The 20,562-nt window shown below is 41.8% G+C and overlaps 1 protein-coding gene across 4 annotated transcripts in view; it reads right to left on the bottom strand.

The window, feature by feature from the left end:
- Positions 1–20,562, bottom strand: part of LOC142603039 (C-type lectin domain family 2 member B-like) — a 26,979-nt gene continuing 6,417 nt past the window's right edge. Inside the window, exons 5-10 of one of the 4 annotated variants that reach the window (XR_012836932.1) lie at positions 18,685–18,931; positions 18,485–18,593; positions 10,431–10,527; positions 4,937–5,017; positions 1,888–2,031; positions 1–1,070 (exon numbers count right to left, since the gene is read on the bottom strand). Coding sequence is in view for 1 of the 4 variants with exons in the window: in XM_075761871.1 (XP_075617986.1) it covers positions 18,811–18,931 (121 nt within the window). In the remaining 3 variants the exon portion in view is untranslated. Of the gene's footprint in view, positions 1,071–1,887; positions 2,032–4,936; positions 5,018–6,479; positions 7,187–10,430; positions 10,528–18,307; positions 18,932–20,562 lie in introns of those variants that run through there. The other 3 variants (XR_012836926.1, XR_012836948.1, XM_075761871.1) reach the window with 3 other exon arrangements.

Raw genomic sequence — 20,562 nt, 5'->3', positions numbered from 1 at the left:
TGCTTTACTAAATCTTTTTATTGATTCATGGTGCATATAGTATAAAAATGAGGTACATTATCTACAGCAACAACATGGCTTTAAGTACAGATAAGCTTAGATACAGGAAACAATTCTAGACATAATTGCTATACAGACACCTCCTACTGCAAATCTGGTCTGGAAATCATTGATATCAGCCTGCCCCAAAGGAATTATAACATAACCAATGACAACTGAAAATAATATAGAAACAGAGATCAAAATAATAATTACAGACAAATACATTGGAACCTGAGGTGGCTTAGTTCCAGTGGAGTACTCTGATTTAACTGAAGCTACAGCATTTGGGGGAAAAAAATCCAACAAAACAAAAACAAAACCAACAAAACAAACACAAAATTAATTACTACCCCAAGACAGAAACATCATATTCTATCTCTGTGAAATATGCTTCTGGACAAGTAGATCAGAATAATTTTATTCAAGCCAATGGGGGAATGAGACAGACTTCTCTACTAAACAAATGTAGTTTCTTGCACCTTCAATACCCCTCTCATACAAATCCCACTAAAGACTGTCAGGAGAAGAAGATCACATATAAACCTGGGCTTCATAAAAAAGTTCAGTGCAACCTTTCACGTTCCTCATTCTATTCATGATTTTTTGCACTTTTACATATGGAATCAAAAAGCTTATTTATATTGCAAATTATTGTAAAATCAAGTCAGGTGTGAATTAAAAGTGATGTCTCAAACCGGTCCACGTGGTCATTTGTGTTGTCTCGACAAGACCCAAATCCAATTTTTGATACAGCAGCTTGAGCCCATGCCTTGGTACATGCACCGATATAATTAGATGGTTGCTAGTATTACAGGATTAAGCAAATTCCAAATAAAAATAATATATGCTTTGTCCATGTCTGGAGAGGTTAGAGGTTTAATGGAGATCCTGGAAGACATAACTGAAGACTGATCATACTGATAGCATGTCTTTTTTCATAAAGGTCTCTTCAGAGAAAATAATGTAAAAGCAAACAAGCGTTATGTCTTGTTCTGTTGAAGAAGCAGAGCCTTCTCCAGCTGAGTTATCTGCAAATAAAAAAGACAAAAGCTAATAGAAGCAGAGTATCTCACTTAAGTTCAACGTGCTGTGCGTGTCCTATGAGCAAAGAGAGGGCCCTTGTATGCCGTGGGGACCATGGCGAGACGTGCCGTACCTCGGGACGGAGGGGTGGTAGTGCAAATATGGCTAGTGAGCCGCTCAGTGACAGTGGCACTGGTTCTGGCACAGGATGGGGCGTGCTGTCTTCAGCATGGCCAGTGATGGCTTCCAGGGAGAGCGACCTGGAGGGGCGATTAAACACGCTTTGCAGCTCTGCAAGAAGCACTAGGTGTGGATGGGAAGGTTTTCTCTGCTGGGCTGTTCGCTGCCATTCCTAGTCCAAACCAGGCAACTGTTCTCCTGGCTTCCTTCAAATCCCAGACTGAACAACACAGCTGGCCTGTCTCCTGCCACTTCACCAGGTCACCGTCAGTCCTGGCCTGGACAGTGCTTATGGGAATCACCTCCAGCTGCACCCAGCCACGTGCTTGTTTTGCGTCATGGCAGGCTCGTGGGGTTATTGCACTCCACAGCTGGGAGACACCTATGATTAAGTGATGAATTTCCTTGGAGTAAAAGCAGCGGAACCCAATACTTGCTCTGGCAGGTGGTTCTGCTGAAGTTGCTGGGTATTCAGACGCGTTCCATTAAGTGCAGCATGCATCGGCAGCAGGTGGCTAGATGTTATCTAGCGTGACTGTGAATTGCTGGCCGGTTGAATGAGTGACAGCAACTTTAGCATTTGGTCTGGGACACTTCCTTGCATATTGTATGAAAATACAAGCACGGCTAAAAATGACTTACCCCATATGTCAGCAGGATGGCAGGGTTCGCCTCAGAGTTGGTGACATTTCACCGCCAAGAGGATGACAGTGACGAGCAGAATCACTGCAGTGAAGTACATGGCGACAGCAACGTAACACCAGTGTGAGTTCTCCAAGCAGGTCGCTGCCAAAGGGACAAGGGAGAGGGGTCTCACCACAGGCAGAAGCAGGTCAACTTTTTGTTCTGAGTTAAGGTAGTATGCAAAATCATTTTAGTTAGGCCTTCAACTGGAATGTTACACTGTGTGCTATAGATCTAGCACCTGTGGAATAGTGAAGAGCAAGTTTATAAGGACATCCTCAGTGTGCTGCAGATGCAACCGAAAACATTTTGTGGGGTTTTTTTCAGCTAAATGTACCTGTAGAAGCTAAATCTTGTCTTGGAAATTCTTTTCTTAACCAAAAACCAAATGTTTGAAAACTGGAAAGCTGAGTGTCCTAGCATTTTAGTTATTAATTGAAAATAAAACCTTTATATATGTATGTTTATATATGAAATCACATTTTCATGGTGAGAAGACCCTTTTCAGGGCCAGTCCTAGTTTTTATCATCATAGCTGTTGAGAAGATACCTAAAAATGTGACCTCTCACCCTCTGTGGCAGTGCACAGCATTGCCAACACTGCTGTGTCAATACTTTGCCACGCAGTTTGCATGCAACTCTCGCATAGCGCTGCCAGTGCTTCTCACTCTGGAATGTACCCTGCCTTTACCTTGGAGAATGGCTTGCAATGATCGTCCTATCGTGGGTTATTTTTCTGAGGTTACACAACTGAAGGCCCATAAGGACATCCTGAAGTTCAAATCAGGATTTTAAAAAAAAAAGGTTTTATAGGTAATTTGAAATTCTAGACATTCTTTTTTCAGATTATCATCCTTTTTAAGCACAACAAAGAAACATATGTTTAATTAATCATTAAATCCCTGCCTCCATCATTTTCTGCTCCAGCTGTAATCCTGTCCAGGATCTCTGTGCCTGTGTTCTTTTGATCCCCATTCTTTAACACTTTCCAGGCTGATCTGTATGGTAAAAAACCCCCCAGTCTAAACCAGAATTAGAACAAAACCTGCGGTTAAAGAGGTTTCGGTGAAGAATATGAAGGGACAGCGCTCACCCATAGCATTTATCCATATATGGCATATATGGATTTTGATACTCCTAGGACAAATTTTTGAAAACTTGGGAATATGGACAGTGTAGACAGAATCAGAGAAAGAAGGGAGGGAGTGAGGACTGGGGTATAAAAGGCAGTCAACAAACCGATCGGCCTATGGTGATATATCAGAACTGCATTACTGACTGTACTTTTCATGCTGCAGTCCAATCCCAGTTTCACTGGCATAAAATCAGAGGGCATTTAAACAAAGCCAGTAAATTGGTTTTGCCTTTGCAACAGCAGGACCGAGATCTCCACTTGGCCCACTCTCTCGTCTGCCTGACTCTGCCACTTTTAATCAGAAAGACCATGCGAAGCTTTCAGTTTCTTTTTCCTCGTGGTAAGGCCAAATTAACCCAGCAATGGAAACATTTGGTCTCACTTAGCATTTTCTGAGGCTAACATTTTTTCTATAAATATCTTAATTGTTCTTATGCATTGCATAAATGCAATATTTTCTTTCCTTCTCTTCTTCATTTTCACCTCATACAAGAGAGTTAAAACTCATATCCAATGTATGATTTCACTTTGCAAAACAAAATTTGCTTTCAAGGCTGGTTACAGTTTGAGAAAATACTGTATCTTAAAATTTTCACTTAAGAAAAGATAGACACAAGTTATCTGAACTTGTCAGAAAACCTAATTTTTGATCCCTAGCTATCACTTTCTAACAATAACTCAGTTTCTGTGCTTTAAATACTATTGCTGACCTTTTCATTCACCCTAAATGCATTTGGAAATGAAAAACAATACATGGAAATTGTTGCTAAAACAAGAAGAGTTTATACGTGTCTCCACTGCAGAATAAATTTTAACCATGTGTTCTGAGCATCCCTCAGGAGTGGGAACCAGGGGAAAATGGATCAAAATCACTTGCAGCAAAGATAGAAAGAGATACTGTACCGTGCCCTATAAAAGTGTGCTATTTGGCTGCTGAATGGGTGGGGAGCTGCTATGTTTTGTGTGTATCTACTCTCTAGAGACGTGGAATGGCAGTTTGACCTGCTACCGGGTCCTGGTCCTCCAGTGGACCACACTGCCTGCATGGTGCATGTTCATTTGCTTCTGGGATGAACTATCTGGTCCCTTCTCAGAAGAAAGCTGGTCATATTTCAGAGAACCATTCCCTTCCCACAGTGCTGACATGGATAGTGTCAAGTTTTATTCCCTCTACCCAGAACTGATCTCCAGCATCATCCATCCCCAGTGAACACGGTCTGTGTGAGACCTCTTGTTACATTCTCAGCAGCATATTGCAATGTATTCTGTGCTATGCTGTTTTTTTTTTTAAAAAAGCTACTTTGTCAAGGTGCAACACAGCCTTTTAAATGCAGGCATTTCTGAACCAGAACACCACAACCAAACAAGTCTCATGGGTCCCACAGGATGCAAGTGGCCAGGGGCTACGCTGTGCAGAAGCAGCCGGTTTTCTCCAGAGGGGCTTGCACTGGTTTGCTCCAACAGGCCCCAGAGCCACCCTTTGCTCCCAGGTGCAATCCATACAGGCAGCACAGACATAAGCCAAAGGCTCGCTAGACTGAGCCCCTGAGGCAAGGGACACTGACGCCCCAAATCCTCACAGTCTTAGCTGGGGCTGAGGGACAAAAAGTTTAACCAAATGGAAACCTGAGGACCTGTGACTCTACCTGCTAACTTTGCAAACGCTGCCACCAGCAGCCTTCAGGCACCTCCAGGGAAAACCAGCAGCTGGGAAAGGTTTTGAAGGTCAATTTGCCTAGATCATATCAATACCTCTCTGGGCATCTCGCCCTAAGCAACTCCTCCACTGTATGTAAATATGTAATTATGATGGCATACAAAGAGGATAAAATATAATGAGAAAATGTGAAGTGTCCTGCAGTGTTGCAGTACCTGTATGTACAGTCTTGGGTGTGCTATCAGGTCTGTCAGATCTCCATTTCACATTCACCTCAGCATATGTGGTTGGATCACCTGTAGAGACAAAAAGTGCTTCAATTAGAGAACCTGCCCAGGTCTAGCCCTTGTCATTCTCATTGCGTCTGGTATCAGACCTTCTCTGAGAAAATGGGAAGAGCAAGAACATGCAAGAGAGATTGTTTTCTCTTTTTTTTTTTTCTAATAAGACTTGTGTGTTGCTGAATGAATGAATGTGCCAAAAAGAAATTACTGGAAGAGTTCATGCAAATAATTGTCACACTGTGCAGTTTCCAAAAGAAATACAAAAAATGTTATGCAGTTATTAAATTTGAGAAAATAAATTAAAAAAAACCACTGTAGGTTATGACATAGTGCACTATTCTGTTGTTAATTCTATTTTTTCTTATTATTCCATATGTATACACATAGGTACATATTCTGTCAATCGTTAAGCTGAAGTTAATCAATGGCAACTTTTTTTTAGCAAAATTATTTTTTTTTTATGTATTTCTTAATAAACATTTTATTCCTGGTGAATTCAGATCTTGTCCATGGGTACGAAGCATGCTTGTTTTCTACTGTTTCTTCTTTCACAAAGAGGAGCACAGTTACTATTGGAACAAAGCTATGCTATACTATGTGTGCACAGACCAAAGACAAGCTACTTTTCAATCCCTTTCGAATTAAACATGATTTTTACAATTCACAGTAAAACACCAAATGTAAAACATTATGCAAAATATAAACGTACTATTTAATTTCATCCACAGATTTTTCTTCCTCAAGTCCATTCTTACAAGTATTTAAATGAGGTTTTAATTAATGGTTGGTAAGCACCACTGCAGAGAGAGCACAAATTTTCAGTACAAACCATTAATTCAACTTTCCCTACAAAAAGGGGAATGGAAAGCCTGTCTGCAGTTAACTCTCAGCCAGAATAGTCCAAAAGCAGCTGCTTTCCACTGCCTCCCTCCCCCGTTGTTAGTCACAGAAGACAGAAACTTGGGGAGAGAAGACTTAACAATAGACTTATCTGGATCTTTATTGCCTTGCTAATTTATGACCATTCTCATTTGCCAGCAGAGGAGCCCCCCTCCTCTCTTACATCAGTGCCCTGGACACATGCTTTCCATAAGAACTATTTGCAAGGGAAATAGTCGATGCAGAGCTGGCAGAACCGCTCAATTTGCAGCAGCCGTCATCTCCCCTGAGTCAAGACACCCAGTCCTCCAGGCTCAGAAATCCCCATTTCACAAACCAAGGCAACAGAGCAGTTCTTTCTCTCATGGTGAAGATTTATGCTATTTGTGGTAATGAGGTCTAGAAACCACAGGGGACAAATGATCTTACTCCCGTCACTGCTTTCTTCTGTTTCTTCCAAGTGTTACTTGTCCTGCTCCTTCCTGACTTTTTTCTTATTTGTCAGCTGCTCATCAGGATAAAGATCGTCCTAGATCATTCATGTTCTCAGATATCTGGTTTTAGGATTTATTTTGAAAAGAAAAAAAAGAAAAAAAAGGCTACTCTATCCTTACACTTGCCTTTTGCACACGTCAGGAGGAAGTCTTTGTCAGATGGTCGTGCCTCAGAGTCTTCAGCCATTCCCTCATAAACCACCTAGCATCCCCAGATTGCTCAGAGATACTGGCCTGTGTAAATTATACAAGACTAAGATATGGCTGCACTGAAAGAACGGCCCTGAGATAGAGCACGTTCAGGCAAAATAAACCATGTTTTTTCTATTATTGGGAGACATTCCTTCCAAGTGCAAGAGGATTGCCTCTTGCTATGCCTGGAGCCTGTGGCAAGCACACCAGCACTCTCTATGGCACTGTCTCACATTAGGCTTTCAAATGTGACATGCCAGAGATCAGTTCACATACCAAGGGCTGCTGGAAATATCCCCATTCTGTATATGGTGGTCAGACTGTAAAAAACCCTCATATGTCCTGGTAACCACTGGCATGGTTGTGACACTCATGGTTCCAACCATTTAAAAAAAAAAAAAAAAATGTTTTCATCATATGTTACAAGCATTTTAGAACCAATGGAGAGCTTAAAACATGTTGTCAGGGTGGGTTTCCCCAAAGGAGTGGGATTGCCTGGCAAACTGCACGTTCCCTGTCTGCCTTCCCAGCCTCAATAGTGGAGAATTCCCACCTGCTGGGCTATCAGGAGTGCTTGATCACCTGGGCAGATTCGCTAACAATAAGGCAAGCTGGGCTGGAAAAGGAATTGGCAACAGGATTTTCAGCAGCAGTCATTCATTTTGCCAAGAAAGAGGGTGGTTTGTTAAGATTGCTTTGCTTTAAAACCAAGACCATAAGCACTGCTCTCCTTATCTTTGGAGGCATTGCCTACATTGTTGTTATGTATGTATGCTTACACTGGCCATCTGCATAACACAAGATATCTATTTCACCATCACTGTAAAAGCAGCACATCCTTTGGCTATTTACTTCTGTGGTGAGTGCTGGATGTAAAGCTCAAGGAAGGCAAAGATGATGTTTAGGTACCTGACCTCCATTATGCGGTGGAGATGCACCATGTAGGCAGTGCTTTCAAATTAAAGGTACGCCCAGAAGACATCTCATTGCCCAGAGGGTCTCTACAGGGCTTTTGGCCCAAATCAGAAAAGCTCATGGGGAAGAGGTACAAGTAGGAAGATGACTGCAGGTATAATAAGGTGGAGAACTGCCATATGACACAGTTTCTCCTCCATCTTGTGATATTAAATCTGTATATGAGCTGTCAGACTAGGAGGGAGGGAAAGCGGCGAGTGATGGGACATGCCTGACTGACCCCAGCAGCTTTCGGTAGGTGTGGCAGCAGAAGGAAGGAAGGAAGAAGCTATATTTTTATATCAACTGCAACACACCACCTTGTAGGTTGCCTGCTTTACATGTTTTGCCTCATTTCCCAGGAGCTACTTACAGTAAATTTGCTTGCTGATAGGGTATGATATAAGATGGGTTTTTCTTAAGAGAGAAACCAAACAGATTTTTCTCTGAAGTGCCATGGGGAAGAGGAGCAAATGCAAACTTAAACTGTGCAAAATGTAGAAGTCCAGCAATATTTGCTCTAACCACCACATGCAAAAACTCAAGGAAGCAGTGCAAGCGAGGAAGGGGCTGAAGGGAGAGAAGCAGCGGGGTGCAGACTAGCCAGGGGACAGGCATAGTGGCCATGGGGAAGCAAACCAAACTTGGAGCTGTGTAATCAGATAAGACAGCACAAATTTTGAAGGCTGTAAAAAACAAACAAACAAAAAAAACCGCTCAGAGGCAGGGCAGTATGCACCCCCTTTTGTTTGCTGGCCTAGGCTATGATTCCTGTCTCACAGGAGCAACTCTGGACTTTTCCAAGTCTTGCTGTATCAATGATCTAATGTAAAATACACATGGATTTAGACAGCAACTGCTTCCTTTGAGCTTTTTCAGGCAGGTGTGTGCTAACCAACTTAACTGCTCTGAACTCACTGTAGCATGGCAAATATCTAGCCAAGTAAAGCAACCTCCTAAGGGTGCCAGAGCTGCTGAGATCTCCCTTAGACTCACAAGAAATGTCTAATCTAAACCATTTTCAGTACCATGCATTATCAATGTCATGTCGAATGCAGCATCTTTCTTGCATGGCAGCCAAAGAGTCGGAACAGTTAACAGCATTTGGCAGATGAGGACCACAGGTTCCTGTGCTTGTGCCCTCAACTGTGAAAGCAATGGAGCACATGTAGAAATCGAAGATAGAGATTTTAAGAATGTATAATGTAAATTTATATACATATACATAAAAGAACATGAAAAAATATTAATTATATAGATAGATGGTTTTTCACTGTAGGACATACTGACGATATTAATAGGTCACAAATTCAAGACTGATTTAAAGGATTCTTCATGCAAGGTATTAGAATCAGCCTGTAGAAGTAATTGTTTTAGGATGTTATTAAAGTAAAGCATTTATTAGGATACCAAAAAGAATGCAAGATTCACAGAAATGACAAGAATATTGGTACTACAACTGACAAGTTTTTCAAAAAGATTATGACAAGGGTACACACCATGCCGTCATACTCTAAAGTGCAAGAAAAAACATTTTGCCTGAAATTTGGTTATTTAATAAGCCTCATAATTGGCCATCAGAAATTTTTAAGCACTGTCTTTCCAAGCGCCTCATACTGACAACTTTCAGAAGTATGTTACCGGGTTAGAGGGCTCTCAGGATAACTTAAAGCAGCGGTTTCTAAGCATAATTCACTGAAGTGTATAAAAAAGTTGCGTGAGAGCACTTAAGACTATAAAATATAACTGGAAACTTAAAGGATAGTCTCAAGTGAGGAAACAAACAAAAAAAAATTAGATGTAACAGACATTTATGCTCTCAAATTTTGAAAAATTTTGTACAGGTGGTTGTACTGGGCATGTGTGTGCATCTCCGCTGGGGTAGTTCTACACTGAGGTACCAAAGATTGTCCTGGCAATGAGCTGTTCTATAGTGAACTGATCACACAATCTAAAGGGCAAACTAAGTTAACACATGAAAGACAAAGACATCATACCTGTACAGGTGCTGCTTTTAGTACTGTGTCTTTAGTACTGTGAAACCTATTTTTATAGGATAAATGTTGCTTTGCTAGCATATTCAGGATACATTTTTTGTTTCATACTGTGACCTCTGAATATAATTTTAAATATTTTTTCCATGCTTAATTGTCTTATAACTAGCAAAGATATATTTTTGATCAAAATCTGAAAAATATAACTTGATACTTTTCCTTTAAAAACATGAATTATTTCCTACTTATGTCCATTAATGGCTATCTTTTACACTTTATTTCTTGAAAATAAATTTTTAAAGTAATGCAGTTTTATAGTCGAAGACGTCAGTAGGTCATACACAAATTGTAGGACTGAGTGTTTTCAAAATTATAGAAACCTCTATTGGTTCTCGACTTGTATTTTTCTCAACATAGAACTTTTAGAAGAGAAAGAATAAGAGAGAGAGAAAAAGGGAGAGACAGAAAGAGAAGAGAAGACAAGACATATAATTTTACAATTGAAAAATATTTCCAGTGTCTAAGAAAATGTATTAAATCAAAATATAAAATGTAAATGTACTATAGGAGAGAGAATTCCATTCAGTGTCATCAGTGCACTGTAATTGCTAATCTGTTTTCAGTAATTCGTATTAATATCTTCAATGTCTGATAATTAATGTGTTTCAGAAACAGCACATTTCAGCCATACTACTGAAATCCAGAATGGGATTTTAAAGGTAATTCTTTACTTTTGCTAGAATTCATTATTTCTTCTATTAATAAACAGAGGTGGATATTAATAGTTATAAAGATGTTTTCATCATGACTTCAGTTTCTTATGAATGATTCGATTTAAGAAAGAATGAAAGTCTTAAGAATGTGTCACTGAGCAAAGGAAAAGTAAGTAATATCAAGATGACCATTTTTTACCTGTATCTGAAGTTTGTGAAGTAAAATGTACTCTTTCCTTGGGCGATACCTCTGCATAAACCACCTCACTTGCCATTTTGAAAAGTTGCTTTCAGATCTGCAATCAAAATGGACTCATTGAAGAAGTAGTACCCCGTATTACATCCTTTCTGGCCTCCCCCCACCCATCATACCACATTAGGTCAAAAGAAATGTTTAGATGTCTGTAAAACGGAAGGAAACGAGATACTTTATTGTTTTTTTTTTCAAATGTAAATTCTCACCTTGTAGCTTTTGATAAACAGTTCTTAATTCTTAGCCCCTTCTGTTGGTGTATGTTTTATTAAAAACAGTATAGCTACAATTTTTATCAACTTTTTCATAAATTCATGACCTTCAGACCAAACATAATTTTCATTTGGAACCTGAACTGGCAACGCGCCGAGTATATACACATCCTCCTCAAACCAACTAGACACTAAAAAGTATTTCAACCGAAAATTCTGGTCGTGATTGTTAGATTATTATTAGGTTTGTGATTATCAAATCACTTGCTCCTAAACTTCCTTAGTTCATGGTTGAAACCAGAAAGCAATGATGAGGGGAAAAGAGGAGGGAATATCTAACATTGCTGAAACTTTTCAAGACTTTTGAGAGAATTTTTTTTCTGTATTTTTAATTTTTTTTATTTGTTTCATATTGAATAAAATTCATTTTTAAAGTTGGATTTGAAACAAAATGTTGCTATTAGGCCAACTTTCTTTTTTCTTCAGATTTTCCTCCACATAAAAATTTCTAAATTTTTTGATTGTATGGTAACTTAAAATGATGCCAAAACTTTGATTTCTTCTCCCAGAGGAATTTCTGCTCTTCACTCAGCTCTAGACCACATGCTAATCCTCATATCCCAGGGGCATTATTAAGCTTAGAATTAAACCAGGGCTGAGTCTGACCTGTGACTGCTCTGAATGTCGATCATCAAATGTTCTCATTAAAGTTCTCTTTTTTCCCTGATAGAAGAGGTGTTAGTTCAAGATGAAGGTAATGGAATTATCATGGTGGTAAGTCAAGAAGTGCAATATTTTGCCCTCTTGTGACCAGCCATGGAAGAAAGATGAACAACACTTTGGCTTTTTCAGCTTAAATCATTAAACTCTTTCGAGAACAGGCTGTCACAAACCTGGTAACTAAAAGGCTCTGTATAATGCCCTCTTCTCCCAGGGAAAGGTTTGAGGTGAGAAGATTTGCTGCTGTCTATCTTACCTGCTGAGGCCAAGCTCTCTATGCAGCCTGCCAAACCATATACTTTGAACAGACGAAGAGGAAAGGTTAAGGCAAAGCCTATTGATTTTTTAATTCTACTGCAATGATTTGGAGTAAATATAAACTACTCAGCCATACTGGAAGACTTGCTGAAAACTGTCAAGTTCAAACCAGAAAAACAATGATAACCATAGAGATGATTTCCCAGGAAAAGAAAAAAAAAAAAAAAGGCAGAAAATCAGCCATTTCAGACACAAAAAGAAGAAACTGAATGTCCCCAAATGAGACATATGTATGCTATAGGGCCAGCATAACAACAGCACTAGGACATAATGCAACTACTTTTTGTTTGAAGGATCTTTAGGAAACTGTTGTACATGTGCCTCAATAGGTATATATACATTTAATATACGTGTCAATTACTGTGCCAGAGAACGAGCCCTCACCCTCAGGCCAGGCCTCCAACAGGATGATTGCAGGTGAGTTTGCATTTGATGTCGTGCCATTCTTGAGCAGCCTGTAGGTAATGGAAGAATTCACTTGCTAAGGGCATTTTTAGTAGCTCTGGCCAACCATAAGCAGCCTAGTTCATCTTCATGATTTGGGAGTTTTCCTCTGCAGAGAGGAGATTTCTGGCAAGGGAGACAAGCACAATCACACTCAAAGCAGGTTCCTTGGAGCCAGGTCCTGCCCCTCAGCAGCAGCTTGGGACGCTGCAGGAGCAGAGGACGTACCTCCCCCTGGTGTCTCCTTCATGTAGTCTGTCCTATCCGGAGACATGCAGGGACCATTCCTCTGACCTTTCAGGAGAAGATGATAGGACTGTGGAGGTACCTATTTCTCTCTACTAATTGGAAAGTGAAAGTAAGTCAACAGCTTAGATTTAGACATCTGCCCTTAGGTACCTATATGCGTGAGCAGAAGATCTCAGCATTAAAGCATTTCTGTCCAAAGGAACATAGAATCATAGAATCACAGAATCATAGAATGGTTTGGGTTGGAAGGGACTTTAAAGATCATCTAGTTCCAACTCCTTTCCAGTTCCAATATCCTTCCCCTTCTAGTTCCAGCATCCTCCCCTTCCCTTAGCAGGCAGGTGATGATTCAGTTGAAAAAGACATTTGCTCCCTGACTTTGCAGCCAAGATGTTCTGAGGCAGATTCTTTACTTCGGCAAAATAACATGAGGAAGGGATTTGCGATGGCACTCATGTACTAAACTGTGCCATTGGTGCCAGTGATGAAAAGCTAGGCTAAATTTACTTATTGTAGCATCCAAGGCTTTTGAAGACACATGGGGTGAAAAGAGGCTTGGGAGGCATGGAAGCCAGTGATGTTTGATCACTGGTTTCCATCCTGTGTATTACTAATTGCACAGACCTGACAAAATTATTTTGTCAGTGGATTTGGGGAGAGCATGGAAAGGTGTACCTATCACTAGAAGGACATTTAAAGGGTTTGGAAGAGGTCTTTTGCCCTTTTACATTAATCCTTTGCCTTTTAATAACAGAATTGTCACTAGGTGTCTCTACTGCACCATAAAATATATCAGAAATTATATTCCATTTAAACTGAAGAAATTTTTATATGCTTATATAGGCTTTTTTAAAAAAAAGTATGAGTTGCGTAAAATAACTTGTCAGAGATAGCTAGAGTGTGAAGGAGAAAGAAGCCTGGAAGATAAAAAGGAGTGGATGAGATGGGTTTTGGCTACAAATTCACGAAGCACAGAAGACTTGGCAGTAAGCTTTTCCTAACCAAGACCAACACAATAAAATATTGCAGAGATACTGGGATATAACTGCACCCCTCTAACTGAACCATAAGCTTAAGGAGTTTAAGCCAACCCTGATGGGGAGGACAGGAGTGTGGGGGAAATGGGGAGACAGTAGTGGGGACAGATGTGCAATAGCCGTAGTGCACATAGATTAGTGATGATGGTAGCAGAGATGGAGGAGGGTGTCAAAGTCCACAGTATGTATCGCAAGACCTTTGGCTAAATAGACCATGAAGGAGGTGTCAGGTGATAGGACTTCAGTGGGGCACAGCAAGCAGCATGCTGGCAAAGCTCAGAGGGAAGAGATGTCTCACTCCAGGCAGCTGTCTCCCAAGGGCAGCAACTACCCATCTACCTAAGACTGACTTGTTTGATTCCTTGAATTTCTGCACATAAGCCTGCTCTGTCCCAGGACCTAAAGCTCCACTATAACTCCTAGCTAAAGGAAATCCTCTGGCTTAGGCTAAAAGAAACACCTTTTTTTTTTTTTTTTCCCTGACATACATAATAGTGGATTGTTGTTCCTGTACTGGGGCAGAGTAGGAACTGGATAATCTATCAAAATCCTTTCTCAACTTTTTTTTTTCATAATTTTTTAGATTTTGTTTTCATGGATTTTTTTTCATTATGGAGAATAAATTAATATAATTGATATATATATAAAAGTACATAACATGTATATAAATCTCCATGGATATAGAATCATAGAATCATAGACTGGTTTGGGTTGGAAGGGACCTCAAAGATCATCCAGTTCCAACCCCCCTGCCATGGCCAGGGACACCCTCCACTAGACCATGTTGCCCAAAGCCTCATCCAACCTGGTCTTAAACACTTCCAGGGAGGGGACATCCACAACCTCCCTGGACAACCTGTTCCAGTACCTCACCACTCTAACCGTAAAGAATTTCTTTCTAACATCTAATCTAAATAGACCCTCCTTCAGCTTAAACCCATTACCCGTTAGTGTCCTGTCACTACACTCCCTCATAAACAGTCCCTTACCAGCTTTCCTGTAGGCCTCTTCAGGTACTGGAAGGCTGCTCTAAGGTCTCCCCGGAGCTGCCTTTTCTCCAGGCTGAACAACCCCATCTCTCTCAGCCTGTCCTCATAGGAGAGGTGCTCCAGCCCTCTGATCAGCTTCGTGGCCCTGCTCTGGACTCTCTCCAACAGCTCCATGTCTCTCCTGTACTGGGGCCCCCAGAGCTGGACGCAGTACTCCAGGTGGGGTCTCACCAGAGCAGAGTAGCAGGGCAGGATCACCTCCCTCGACCTGCTGGTCACGCCTCTTTTGATGCAGCCCAGGACACGGTTGGCTTTCTGGGCTGCAAGCGCACACTGCCGGCTCATGTTGAGCTTCTCATCAATCAATACCCCCAAGTCCTTCTCCTCAGGGCTGCTCTCAATCCATTCTCCACCCAGCCTGTAGCTGTGCCTGGGATTGCGCCAACCCATGTGCAGGATCTTGCGCTTGGCCTTGTTGAACTTCATGCGGTTGTATTGGGTCTGGCTGAGATGGAGTTAATTCTCCCCACAGCTGCCCTCATGGTGCTGTGCTGTGTATTGGTAGCTAGCAAACTGTTGATAACACACCAGTGTTTTGGCTACTATTGAGCAGTGCCAGCACACATCAAGGCTGTCTTTCCAACATTTCTTTTTCCCCAGCAGCAGGCTGGGGGGGGCAAGATCTTGGGAGGGGACACAGCTAGGACAGCTGACCCAAACTGACCAAAGGGATATTCCATACCATATGACATCTGCTCAGCAATAAGAAACTGAGAATAGGGGGAGGAACAGGGCGGGGGCATTCGTTGTTTTTTTTTTTACAATGTTGGTCTTCCGGAGTAAGGGGCACGCATACTGAAGCCCTACTTCCCAGGAAGTGGCCAGACATCGCCTGATGATGGGAAGTAGAGAATAATCTTTGCTTTTTGCTTTGTTTCTGCGTGCGGCTTTTTGCTTTAGCTACATTAAACTGCCTTTATCTCGACCCACGAGTTTGGGGTTGGTTTTTTTTCCATCTTCCTTTCTCCCCTCCCTGCCTTGCTGAGGAGGTGAGTGATAGAGCGGCTCTGGTGGGCACCTGGCCCCCAGCCAGGGTCAACCCACCACAGCGGTTCACACGGGCCCACCTCTCCAGCCTGTCAAGGTCCCTCTGGCATCCCTTCCCTCCAGCGTGTCGACCACACCACACAGCTTGGTGTCATCGGCAAACTTGCTGCGGGTGCACTCGATCCCACCGTCCATGTCGCCGACAAAGGTGTTGAACAGTGCCGGTCCCAGTACCGACCCCTGAGGAATGCCACTCGTCACCGTTCCCTACTTGGACATTGAGCCGTTGACCACAACTCTTTGAGTGTGACCATCCAGCCAATTGGATCCGTCCACTGAGTGGTCCATCCATCGAATCCATGTCTCTCCAATTCAGAGACAAGGATGTCATGCGGGACAGTGTCAAATGCCTTACACAAGTCCAGGTAGATGACGTCTATATAAGTGTATATAAGGATATATAAGCCACTGTATATATAAGCCACTGTATCACTTTAAGTTTTCAACTTTGGAGCATAAGCTGAAGAGCTGACTAGAGCTTAACAAGTAAAATAACAGCCACTGAGAATAATTTAAAACTGTCTTTTTTTTTTTCTTTTTTTCTTTTAAGCAGTCCGTGCGAGGTGGCAGAGGCAAACTTAGTATGCCTGTGAAATAAATCCTGTGTTTTCAGAAGGGCAGAGGCCCTGCCCTCTGATAATTAGCCACCATTTCCCTTAAGTATCATATGTTTTCCTAGAAGGGTAATAGGAAAATACTTCTATTATTGCTTCTGACCAATGTATCTCTTCAGAATGCATTCAAAAGTACTGTAAAGTTTTTTAGACTGTCTGCAACTTGATTTTTGTCTCACACACACATAGGTACTTAGTGATAAGACTGAGACCAAGTATGATGCTGTACTGCAATACATTCAGGTAAAAGTAATTCTTTTCATAGTAATGATAGGCAAGAGAAGTGTTAATGCATGGAACCTTCTCTGTTTAGTGCCTTACCAGATTCTGTTGATGTTTAGCAAGGGCAACAGCAGCCTGGGTATGGAGAATACGTTTTGAGTGGATTCCCAGTCTGCTTGGGAGACTAGAGATGCAATACTGTTTCCTTCTGTATTTATCAGGAGAAAGCTTCAGGCAAGATTTCCTTTGACAACCTTATTTCAAACATTTGAAGATCTTCCTAAGTTTGAATAGAGAAGTCTGCACGTATTGCACAGTGTATATCATAAACAACACTAATAACAAGGACATGACACTGGGTTGAAATTAACAATCGGCTGCCTTCTGTCAAAAAGTAACAGTATTTTATGCACAATGATAAAAAAAGCCTTTATTTTAAAGGTTGTATGATGCATTAAAAAAACCCTCAGAACTGTTGTGAAATCCCACTAGCAGCAGTGGGACTTCAGATAAAATTCCTAGTTCCATATATTAAAAAAGTAAAACTGTATTTTACGAATTTATGTGTGACCACACAGCATTATTGTCACTTTCCTCAGCATGCTGGTTCCTTCTCCACAGTCACAGTTTTATCTGCTGACTTCAGTAATTAATGTTTGTTTCAATTCCTATTGGCTTTACAGAGCAGATAGCCATTGGTTTGAGCCCTGGCATAGAATCTGGGAGAAGCGGTCCAGTGACTGTTTTGTTACTGATCCCTGTCTGATTTTTGGCAGGATATAAAGCCTTTGTGTGTGTCAGTATCCATGTGCAAAATGACTGTCGATAAATATATTAAAAATTGTATGACCACGATGGAAGGCATGTGAGTAGCCTGGATTAAAAGTGAGCAGGGCTCAGAGGGGGAGCTGCATCCCATTTGTTTTGAAGAACATTTTTAGAATCATAGAACCATTTTGGTTGGAAAAAACCTTTAAGATCATCGAGTCCAACCATAGAATCATAGAATGGTTTGAGTTCGAAGGGACCTCAAAGATCATCTAGTTCCAACCCCCCCTGCTGTGGGCCCGGACACCCTCCGCTAGACCAGGTTGCCCAAAGCCCCATCCAACCTGGCCTTGAACACTTCCAGGGAGGGGGCATCCACAACCTCTCTGGGCAACCTGTTCCAGTACCTCACCACCCTCACAGTGAAGAATTTCTTCCAATATCTAATCTAAGTCTACCGTCCTTCAACTTAAAGCCATTACCCCTTGTCCTGTCACTCCATGCCCTTGTAAACAGTCCCTCTCCAGCTTTTCTGTAGGCCCCTTCAGGTACTGGAAGGCTGCTATAAGGTCTCCCTGGAGCCTTCTCTTCTCCAGGCTGAACAACCCCAACTCTCTCAGCCTGTCTTCATAGGACAGGTGCTCCAGCCCTCTGATTTGCAAGCTTGGATAACTTATTTTTGATTGTGTAATTTTGAATAAGTATTATTTGCATATTAAAGAATTAAAAGAGATAAAAAATGTAATTCTACAATTCATAAAGCCCCCTATTGTTTTAGGGGTTGGTTGTCCTTCTGTTTCAATCAATTAAAGCCTGAATGGCTCCAATAGCTTAGAAGAAAGCACTTAGATAAGGATGGTAGGTATTCCATAAATGCCAGGAAACACCAAAAGTGAACCTGCTGAGAAACACAGGTGCTCCTGCCTTTCCCTGTAATTTCCTTCTTTTGTTAATGTTCGCCTAGACAGGTATTATCATGTGGTATCTGGAAAAAACACACACAAAATAGTTAAAGACAATGAACCAACTAAGCAACCACTTTCCTCCCTCTGTCCTCTGCTCTGAGGCCTGCCCTGTATGTGACATGCTTGGTCTGAACAAGTCCTTTGGGGAGCTCAAGTCATGGAGGCGGGGGAAACATCATCTGTCTGAATTACACATTTATTCTGCTTCAGTTGTTCAAAACAGAGACAGCCAATTAGGCTTTCTGCATTAGTACATCATTTCATCTCGTGGGGAGGGAGGCAAGGACACAGAAAGGGATGCAGCTGAATTAATTGCCGGATTAATTGCTGAATTAATTAATTAATTGCTGAATACCTGAGACGTTTCAACTCAACCAGGGTATCCACTGCGGACAGAGTATCCACCAATCCGCAGCATCTCCAGCTGCGAATTGCCCAACACTTGGCTGAGTGGCTGTAGGCATCTGGGGGGAACACTAAGGGTCACTGGTTTCCAAATATAATGGTTACTTTGCTTTTCACCACAGTGAACAGTGAGCATGCATAGGATGCTACCTTGGCAGCTATGTAGCGAGTTCAGCCTAGACTTCTCAAAGGTCACCTTGCACATCTGACATGTCTGAAGTACAAACCTTTCTCCATCACTCTCGACTGGAAGCAGCAAGTCCTTTATCGAGCCTTTCACAGTACCCTTCCCGTAATCCTTCCCTGTTGGACTGTGAAGATCTTTTCAGTTCCTCTGACCTCCTTCCTCACCAGCACTGGTGCTTTAGCCTCTTTTCCCTCCCTGCAGCCTGGCAGTCTGGAAAAGGAAGCAGAAGTGACTGTAAATGGTTGCTAAAGTGCTTAGTGTGGAAATGGCTGTGCAGAAGCAAGGACCTGCCTGTCTGGGGACAACTGGAGAGGAGAAGTGGACTCCAGTCAGCCTGACTGAGGGCATGGCCACGAGGAGTATGAATCCCCCCTGCCTGGAGGCAGCTGCATCACTAATATCTCCTGCCTTGTGGAGACACAGTAGAGCATCCAAGGGTTCAAGAGCTGTCCTGGACCAACAGGCATCCAACCCAGCAGCTCTGCAGGTGGGACAGGCATGGCTGAATCCAGGAGTGATTTTGCAGGATAAAGCTCCATATTGTACATCTGTCTTGTGCACCCTGCTCTCTCCCTGTGTTCTCACTGGTAAGGGCTAAGGAGAAGCAGCAGCAAGAGAGAGATGCATTTCTCTGAGTGGTGTTTTGGCAAACTTCACACCTCATCAGGTTGTGCACGTCCATGCTGCAGTACCTCTCTGCTGGGTTAGATTTCCCACAGCAAGCATGAAGCCAGCGTAAATATTTGTGCATGTGGTTTGCAGCTTGAGAGGTGTAAAAGCCGGTACTCATGCCTCGCCTGAGACAAAGTTATGTCAGGCATGGTGAAATACAACAGCATCTATGCTAGTGCAGACCTGGCCTTAACATGATGTGAAATCATGGTATGATGGTTTTTGAAGGAGCAAAAGATAAATTGCGGGGGGGGGGGGGGGGGGGGGGAGGGAGGAACACACACACCACAGACCTTCAAATTTACAAAACTTGCAACCTAGTCCAGTTGAAATGGGGACCGACTTTATTTTAGATTTGCTTTTGGAAGAGGCCACAGATTTGCAGGGCAGATTTAAGTTCCCACAAACTTCTGCTCTTCCCCTGGAGTTCAGCATTGTGCAAAACTTCCAACTGCTGACTGTTTTTCACCAGCTGGGTTTATCTGCCTGTACCAGTCAATTCTTTTGAATGAAAATCATCACTTTTCCATCAGTTACAGAAACAGGGATAGCATAAATCCATTGGGAACTGACAATGTTCACAGCGTGTCTTAGTATGGTAGGGAATCACAGGGGAATCACAGGGGAATTTCATCCTTTGGGAGATGGAGAATGTTATTTGGTGAATTGGGAAACTACTTTTGAAAAGACATGTATTTTAATTGTTATAACAAATCTCATTACCATTGTATTAATTGATCACGGACAAGTATGTTGGATTCTGTGCAGAACATGCAGTGAAAACTGATCTGCCTGCCAAAGAGCTCACTACACAAGAACTTTGTAACTTGGAAGAGCAGGAAATAAAAGTACCCACCCAGCCCCTTTCCATTTTAACCACAGTGGTTAAATGTACACAGCAATTATATTTATCCAAATATTATTTTCAACTTCTGTTTCTGTGGGTTGCTGATTGAAAGCTTTAATGGAAATTGCATTCAACAATTTACCTGTTGGAATTGCATTGCAAAAATCACTTCTCCTATGACTTTGTTGCTATGTTTCTCACCTAACTTTGCTTTGTTTTCCTTGACAAAAAAAGCTTAAAATGAAGGGAAGTTCAAATGGGTTTCAGTTTTCTGAGAGCTATTTCAATTAGCTATTAGCAATTAGCCGTAATTTAGCTGCCA

Source organism: Balearica regulorum, chromosome 1 (assembly GCF_011004875.1).
Source record: "Balearica regulorum gibbericeps isolate bBalReg1 chromosome 1, bBalReg1.pri, whole genome shotgun sequence".
NCBI lineage: Eukaryota > Metazoa > Chordata > Aves > Gruiformes > Gruidae > Balearica > Balearica regulorum.
Note: the sequence above shows the minus strand (reverse complement) of the source record. Positions and strands in the feature narration are given on the sequence as shown.